Here is a 9,114-nt window from a genome sequence, read left to right as displayed (position 1 = left end):
CAAAACGCCATTTTGCCGTTGACAGGAAATCACCTTCTAGCGCCCTCTCACGGCAAGTTCTTTCCTACCTCCAAGGACAATAGCTTTGTATGCACAAATATGCGCCAAAAGAGTTATCCCCCCCTGAACGACATCAGCACATTTTTAACTTCGTGTAACATGCAAACACATGTATAATCTTCAAATCTCTTTTCTATGCAGTACATGTAATTGTTGTATAAATAATAACTAATGAATAAATTCATGCATGACCACCACATGTTTTCAAGATGTAGAATTTCGAGATTGTAATACAGTCTGCTATTAAAAAAGTCGGGGGTTATTCCAGTTCATTTTAACATTATTCAAAAACATGATTGCCGTTAAATTTGAATAGTCATATGAGGAATACAGCTAGGTTGTTTACCATGATGATAGCCAAATGGATCTGGGAGGGGATCTGGCATTTCAAAACTTTCAGTCAGAGTTATCAGTTTTCATATATCTGACTGATTAAATTACGACAAAAAAGTGTGTTTCTTTTATCAGATGTCCCAGCGTTATTTCATCAAATTAATCTTTTTATTTACCTGATTGGCGTTTTATGCCATACTCAAGAATATTTCACTTCAACAACAGCCGCCAGCATTATGATTGGAAGAAACCAGCAGAGCCCAGGAGAAACCCACAGACTGGATGAGAAATCCCCAGGTTGCAATAAAATTAATCATATTGAATAATAATAGCTGTGACATGTTTACATATAATATCCCTTTTCTTTTTGAATGTGCTGCTGCATGGTAGCTTATTCATAGAGAATATCCCTTTCTTTTGTTTAATAGCTGGCCTATCCATGTGCTATTCCATAGTAGGCCGTTTATATAGAATATCCCCTTCTTTTTTGAACAGTAGATTTATATATGCGCTGCTCCATAGAAGGCTGTTTATATAAATATCCCATTCTTTTTTGAGTGGTAGCCCTATACATGTGCTGCTCCACAGTATGCTGTTTTATAGAATATCCCTTCTTTTCTAGAACGGAAGGCCTATATATGTACTACATAGTAGGCTACATGTATATAGACAAGTGAGCAGGACAATGCACCTTATTCGAAGTTTACAGAAATCTTGCAACAATCACAGAATTTTATTTATTTATTTTGATTCTGATTGGTGTTTTATGCCGTACTCAAGAATATTTCAATTATATGATATCGGCCAGCATTATGGTGGAGGAAACCGGGCAGAGCCCGGGAAAAATAGAGAATTTTACAAATTAGCGGTAGCAGACTGTGAGAAAGTATTTCACTTATCCCTGGATATGCACTGGATGACTCTTGTACTTCCTTCTTATTCTCTTTTTTTGACGCCTATGCATACCAGCATAAAAATCTTTCAAATACTTAGTAGACACATACAGAAGGAGAAAGCTTTACCTTCCACTATCTGTTTAATAACATAACTCGTGAGTTCAGAGTTAAGTGATAGGTCTTCTTGCAGTCTGTTAATACCACAACTAAAACTTGCAAAATCTCATGGCTCTTGCATTATTATTCAGGTTACTCAAACATGCCATTACCCTTATTAAATCATGACCTGCATGGACATATGCTGAAGACTGATTTTAGCCTGAGCTACATGTGCATGTAATCATGATAATTCAGACCTCTACAGTACCATTTCTTGTTGTAGCATGTAGGACGGGTCAGGTGTGAGAAATAACAAACCCACTTGAGCGACAATGAGGGCAGTGCCTTGGTGGGGAGGAAGCAAAGTATGCCTAACCTCATGGGTGTAGGAACAATCATTTTTTCACACTTCAACAACCTGATTTTTGATTGAAGTATTTACAATTAATGTTGAGGTTAAAAAATACTGTGCATGTACATAAGGCTGTGTCTTGACTGAGTTGTTTTGTGCCAAGCATTCCGCATAATTAACAGCTGCTTTGACAAGGCTCTACTCAAATTCTTGGTTTACTTCATCTTTTTCATCAGCCTGAATAAAAAATAAGAATAGAAAAACTCTGTATCGTTATCCCAGACCCATTTTCTTGATTAACACTAGTACTTTCAAACACTTTATGGATCTTATGTAATGTGATATCTGTCTTATTTCACAACACACCGCCAATATGTTTGAGTGACCCATGGTACATCTGGCAAATTGTACAGAAACTGTAGTTGTTAGACAGCAATGTGAACACCAAATATGAATGAATCAATGGATGAAAGATTATGGGTTTATAACAAACCCTACACAAAATATGACAAAAGGCCTTCAAACGTTTGGATCATAGTAGGATTTATATTAACAAAAAAACCAGGAGATTTGTAGTGTGCACACCAAAATCATACACTTGCCAGGAAAAAAGGAAAAAAGCATAATACACAATTACATAAAACAAAACAGAAAAGAAAAGAAAAAATGGAAAAAGAACAGAAAAGGGCAATTTTTTTTGCAACTAAAGAAATTGTTATTAAATTGTTCTGATTAATGTTTTCTAACCATGATAGAGACTGTAGATCACTAAGTACATAATGACACCATGATAGCAGAGGATTGTTCTTGTCAGCATCTATGATAAATGTCATATACAGGTTACAGGTTCCCTCAACCATACAACAACAATAAATAAATCACACTATCTGTATCACTGTTTTCAGCCTTCATACCGTTGATCATCACTGGAAGAACTGCTGTCTCGCCTCCCTTTGTTCATTATACTTTTGCGAGTGAAAGTTCGACCTGAATGTTTACTTTCCCTGAAGTGTAGGTCAGAATATTCAATGTTTTCCACTTCCAAGGAAATCTGACCAATGGGTGGAGATATGTCGTCCAGCGTACAAGTGCCGCCCACAGCACCACGGAAATGATCACGTTCCATTTCAGCGAACCGTAAACGCTCATTTAATTCTTCTCGTAACTTCACATGATTTTCGATATTAATTTCCTGATGAGGTCTTTTCGGCAGTAAGCGATCATCCGTTCGTCTCCTATGACGGCAAAGATGCTCAGTGGGAAGCCGATAAAGACTGTCAAAATCACGGTTTGTCACAGATTTTTGCTTGCCCTTTTTCTGTCTTGCCATTTGCTTTTTGAACAGTGATTCTTTTGAATGTGATTTTTCCTTGTATCCTACACAAAAGTCATCTGGAGATTTCAAAATATTGCGATCACCACCTTTCTGACATTCATCAAATTTTGCTCCCTCCAGTCCACGAAACGTATTTCGGTCATTAATGAAATTTGATGGGTCCAGAGCCGGATCAGCAAGTCTGGTATTCGGGGGAGGAATTTCGTAATCTGACAGGTCGGTGAAGTGAGGTTTGCCACGACGCTGTGCATTCACTCTGTCCTTCAGTTTCACGGACATCGCCAGGCTGTTCTTGTCAGGTAATTGCTGGTCTATTTTGTGCTGGCAGTTTATTCTGTCTGCCCTCTCTTTAGGGGAAGGCTGGCAGAACTCTTTAGCATTCTCAAAATCACTCACATCAATGAATAAACTCTCCTTTGACACTTTGCTTTCTGGCTGGCTGTTCTTTGCTTTGACCACATCATTATTGAAACTGGCAGGGGGCATAAGTCTATCACTCACACCATCCACCGGATTGATGATTGCTCCAGTTTCTGTAGCCCTGGAAGCTGCACTGCCAGGAGGTGAACTACTCGCCCGTGGAAAAGTCTCGCTTGTGTTACCAGGTACGGTTATGGGCTCATGGTCAGGGTGTTTCAGCGAGGCAGCCATTGGGGGATTCTGGGAGCCACAGCCCAGTGCAGGCATTTTACCCTCGCTGAGAATCAGGTGGCGCAACGTTTCCACAGACAAGTCATCTACCTGGAATAAAAAAAGGTTAAATGTTTAACACTTTCAATAACACACAAAAACTATTTTTTTTTATCAAAGGAAAGGAAAAGACTAAAATGACGCATTTCAGATGACAGATCATTAAACACTCTGCAGAAAAATATTTCAATTTTTTTTAGAATTTTTCCAACTGAGTAAAATGCTTTTAGCTTATTTATTCATTTATCTGTTTGGTGTTCTACGCCGTACTCAAGAATATTTCACATAAACGACGGCGGCCAGCATTACGGTGGGAGGAAACCTGGCTGAGCCCGGGGAAACCAACGACCATCCGCAGGTTGCTGCATGACCTCCCACGTATGGCCTTAGAAGAAACCAGAGTCATTTCGCCGTGCTAGCATGATAACCCCTTCTGCCTCGGAGGCCACCCTAAAATGCTATTGGTCTATTGGACACAAAAGGTATCAATGACATCAAGTTTATGCTTTGTTCTTGAAATATTTCACTTCAAGGTCTGTTTGGTGAACGCATTTTCTTGATGAAATCTAGCAGTCCATGTGTGAAAGTTGCAAAAACCTGATGGGAAGTAATTGGTTAAAAATGTTATGAAAATGCCCCCTTCGAATCCAGAGTTTCAAATTCAATTTACTACGTTGGAAAAATTAAATCAAGCTACTATTCTTGAGAGTGTTATGGTCTTTCATCTAACATATCCCCCGGGTTCTTCATGTCGGTTCCCACCCCGTATAAAACTTACTGTCGGCACATAAGTGAAAAAGTTTTGAGCACTGCAATGAACAGATACACCAATTACCTTCAGTTACAAAATGATTTGTTGCCTCCACGCTTAGTGGTTAGCATACTAGTGCAGCACAATGACCCAGGAGCCTCCACCTAACGGGATCCCTGTGGGTTCAAGTCCAGCTCATGCTGTCTTCCTCTCTTATTGTTGGTGGAAAGGTCTTGCAGCAGCCTGTGGATGGTCATGGGTTTTCGCTGCACTCTTCTCAGTTTCCTCTCACAATAATGCTGGTCACCGTAATGTAAGTGAAATATTCTTGAGTACAGTGTAAAACACCAATCAAACAAATAAATTAATAAATAAATCAAAAGCAATACAAAATTAGAGCAGTACCTCATGCTCAATACGAAAGGGCCTACAGACAACAGGTTCGTCCTCAAGGCAGGCATACTGCTCCAGGTATGGGTGGCCCAATGCCATCTCTGCGGACGTACGGGAGCACGGGGAGAATTTCAACATACTCTCTAACATCTCCGTGGCTGAAAAAACAGAGCAAAACAAGTCTAGAATTGGAACAGTTTGTTTTGATCAATGCTCTCATTCTTCTGCACATTTGGTTCCCTGAGAACAACAACAAAAACATCAAACAACAACATTAGTGTCCACGATATTGCAGTATCCTACTAATTTTCAAGCAACCTGCTCCTTAGTCAAGTTAAATATAAATTCACATGAAAAAATTCGAATGTGCCCCACTGGGAAAATATTATTTTCAGCACCAAAAGTAACATCTTATAATATTTATTTGCCTCTATAAATGTACTACGTCAGGCAAAACAACATTTCAAGAATTACATGTATTAAGTAATTATTATTTGTGGAGGGGCAGGCTTATGACGGAGATTGAGAAAGGCGACCTCACCCTGGGTCTCCAGACCAGGAAACTGGGTTCTCAAAGTCCTCTTGGGGAAGCGGGTGTATTTCTTCATGATGCTGCTGGGTAAGATTTGGGTGACGCGGTTCCACTCATTGTCCGTCAGTGGCACAGTGTCCAGGATGTGGCCCATTTGCTCCATCTCCTGAGCCCCAGGAAACAGCGGCTGACCGGTGAGCATCTCAGCCAGGATACACCCCACCCCCCACATATCAATGGCCTGGCTGTAGTCCCTGGGGGTGAGGATCAGCTCAGGGGCACGATACCAGCAGGTGCCCACACGGTCTGTCAGGTAACCCTGTCACACAGAAGTACATATATACTGTTAGCAAGGTCACATTTTATAGAGATGTCTCCCAATGAATGGGTCCGCATACACTTGTTAAATAACAGGTCAGGAAATGAATACATCATATGATATGGCTGAAATATTGCTGAAGTGGCATTAAGCCATAAACATTCATTCATTTAAATGTTAAATGTATATTACAGACAATATTGTTAGTTATGGTCAATAGTGTTATTCATTTATTCATTCACCGTTGGTTAACAGCATACACAACAGTATTATGTAATGAAAATATTTGTGCACATACATATATAACCTATATGTGTTTATTAAAAGCCCAGATCCTTGACAGAATCAAAATCATTACATTTAAATATACCAAAACTGAAAATAACTGTAATTTCGTAAGTTAAAATGCCTTGCTAGAAACACTAAATTAGAAATGCCAAAAAGGAACATAAATAGCAAATTACACTGCCCTTCTTAACATGAAACCTTAAGTACCCTTTGCACTGAATGCCACATGATCTTCCTGAAGATGTGGGGTGTAATGTGTACAGTGAAGCAGTAAATATATACTGCTTATACAATGGTCTGTCCAAATAGCAATTCGCTGTTGTCAGCTGTCATTCCCTAACAAGCAGAAATTAATTTCATAGACTCTTATCAGTTATAGATAACAAGATCATGTATCTGTCCTAGTTTTATTTCAACATGTAAAGGCTTTTATTTGATAGGGGTTTTTGTTGTAATCAACAAGACTTCCCTTACAAAACAGCAATCAGCTGATGGAAATCAGGCCAGACTTACAGCCAGAGCCGAGTGTAAGCTGACCTGCTCTGGCAAAAGTGACAGCCAGAGCCCAGTGTAAGCCGACCTGCTCTGGCAAGAGTGACAGCCAGTGCCTTTGCTGACCAGGTGTACTGTATTTCACCTACAGTGTACAGACTGGTGTGTAAAAATGCATTTTCAGAAGCACATGAATGCCTTAAATTATGTAAAACCTTAGGTCTGTCTGAAAAGAAATAAATCAAACTTTACAAAAACCTCCTTATAATGTGCAAAATGTGTCACCTGACAAAATGATAACCTTTAGATAAACATCAGGTGAAATACAGCACATACATAAATATATATATATATACTTAGTACAAGAGGCAGATACTAACCCTGTGAGAGTAAGCAGGATCCACCACTCTAGCCAGTCCAAAATCTCCAATCTTCAACATCAGGTCATCCAGACTGAGGAGGATGTTAGGTGGTTTAATATCACGGTGAATCAGGTTGGCTGAGTGGATGTACTTCAAGCCACGTAACAGCTGATACAGGAAGAACTTGACGTGTTCGCGACTCAGCTGACAAGACTGGATCAGCTGAGATAGTGACACATCCATATGCTCTTGAACGATATAGATCGAGTTGAAGGAACTTGATTCGGTTGTCACCGTGTGCTTGCCATCGAGCGAGTAACCATTTGGACCAAGGATTTCATAAACAGCTACCACATTCTCGTGCTGTAGCTGACGGACAACCCTCAACTCTCTTAGAGCATATCGACAACTCGGCTGGTCACAGAAGGAAATCTTCTTGATGGCCACGTTTTTCTCACAGTCGCTGTCTACTGCAGAGAATACCATGCCATTCCCTCCTTGACCGATTGGCACTAGATCTGTGAACCTTGGGTCCACACTAAAACCGTAGACATTCTTGATTACAGCAGAATTTTCCATGGTTTCTGTGTTGGACACTTGGACCTGCAGGTCAGGTTTGGTCTCCATGTTTTTTGATCAGGTATCACACTATCACTAACAGTCTCTATATGATCAAGGCCAGGACGACTTAGACCGAAACATGGTAACTGAATTTGTATCCTTACCTGAAAAAAAAAAGGTCAACTTTAAAAGTATGAGTCATATATGGTGACTACACGTATGTATTAAAATTTCAAACTAACAAATTTAAAGTGGGTCCCACATTATTTCCTGTAACCAAAATTAGACCAGGTATAGGAGACACGGGTCTTCAAGTCCATGTACACCATCATGTATAATGTCCAAATATGAATCCCTTGGTGGTTTCACTTCTGACCATGCTTAGCTGATGGAGATTTAATAGCCTGCATAACTATTCACCATTGATACTGTATATGTGTGCCCCACAGCTTTACCTATAAAGAATTTTTAAAGTTAGATAAAGAGATTTGGAGAGCAAGTTGTACTATATCTGTAGAAATAGTTTAAAAGTTTGAAGTAGTAGTCCATGTGGTGAAATTCCACCTTGAATATCAGCCATTTTAGGATCACTTAGGATCACTTTTAGGACTATCACAAGTCCTTAGTATCAGTGGTATCATCAAATTGTATCTATTTGTAAATTTTTATCTTAAACATAATTGTACTTGTGATGGTCTTTGAATTTCATTCACAAATCTCCTGTTTTGTTTCTCCTGAAGAGTGTGAACAACACATCTGATGAAAAACTATTAAACACTGTACAGGAAAATAGTTTGATTTATTGCTTCAAAATTTATCCAACAAAGTAAAATAATTTTTAAACATCAAATTCTGTTGTGGTCTGTATTGATTCAGAGGTATCAGTGGCGTCATATCCATACTGAATGCCGTAAATAGTTGATTTTCAGTGTTCATTCCTTTTGAATGATGAAAGCTAGCAGTCTGTGTGTGCCTGGTGGCAAAAAACCAGGTTGAAAAAAATTCGAAAAATGTATTTTTCTGGATATTGCTTTTAGAATGGTCGTTAATCAGATATATACTTCACATTAGTGTTTTCTGTGCTTTTAAATGTCAGTCAAGAATAAAACAATGACAACTTCTTTTCTACAATATGACAGATGCCTAGCCAGGATTTATGAAAGGCATGGGGCTTTTAGTGTCCTTGTAATAATTGCTAGGTGTCCGCGGTCCCTTCGACCTTCAAGATGTTGTCATCGCTGGAAATGGGTATGTTGCCATTCAAGACCAGTTTAGATCTAGTTTAAGACATAGTTTAAATATACCATGTCACCATGGAGCTCCTCCACTGATAATAAAAAATGGAAATTTTCCCATAAATATATGGCTTGCATGCAGATACTGCATAAGTATCACATGAAATTTATTTCTTAAAGGGAAAAAAACTTTTTTAAAGTACTCCATAGCAGCCAGTCTATTAACTTAAGACCTATACAACAAGAAGAAAATTTTTTATCTTTACTTCACATATTTTTTTGATTTATTTTATTTTTGTGATTTTCACTACATTAATACAAATAGCACCATGGAGAAAAATGCCATTTGTTCAGGAATTATGACTGAAAGCATTGGGTAAGGCATTTGAAACAAAACAAAGACCTATGGCTGACT

At 38.8% G+C, this 9,114-nt stretch overlaps 1 protein-coding gene across 1 annotated transcript; it reads right to left on the bottom strand.

The window, feature by feature from the left end:
* Positions 1–2,275: 2,275 nt before the first annotated feature.
* Positions 2,276–9,064, bottom strand: LOC135474111 (mitogen-activated protein kinase 4-like). The gene is made up of 4 exons (XM_064754122.1): positions 6,922–9,064; positions 5,452–5,761; positions 4,923–5,068; positions 2,276–3,817 (listed from the first exon to the last, which is right to left on the bottom strand). Exons 1-4 carry the CDS (start codon positions 7,528–7,530, stop codon positions 2,642–2,644), a joined length of 2,241 nt encoding a protein of 746 aa, XP_064610192.1. The 5' UTR covers positions 7,531–9,064; the 3' UTR covers positions 2,276–2,641.
* Between the last annotated feature and the right edge of the window lie 50 nt (positions 9,065–9,114).

Source organism: Liolophura sinensis, chromosome 8, assembly GCF_032854445.1.
Source record: "Liolophura sinensis isolate JHLJ2023 chromosome 8, CUHK_Ljap_v2, whole genome shotgun sequence".
NCBI lineage: Eukaryota > Metazoa > Mollusca > Polyplacophora > Chitonida > Chitonidae > Liolophura > Liolophura sinensis.
The sequence above is the reverse complement of the archived record's forward strand: the minus strand, read 5'-3'. Positions and strand labels throughout refer to the sequence as shown.

Coding starts and splice junctions, on each gene's coding strand:
- LOC135474111 (XM_064754122.1), bottom strand. CDS start 7,530: ATGGAGACCAAACCTGACCTGCAGGTCCAAGTGTCCAACACAGAAACC. Junction 5,762..6,921: donor ATCCTGCTTACTCTCACAGG/GTTAGTATCTGC, acceptor TCTGTGTGACAG/GGTTACCTGACAGACCGTGT. Junction 5,069..5,451: donor TCCTGGTCTGGAGACCCAGG/GTGAGGTCGCCT, acceptor CTGTTTTTTCAG/CCACGGAGATGTTAGAGAGT.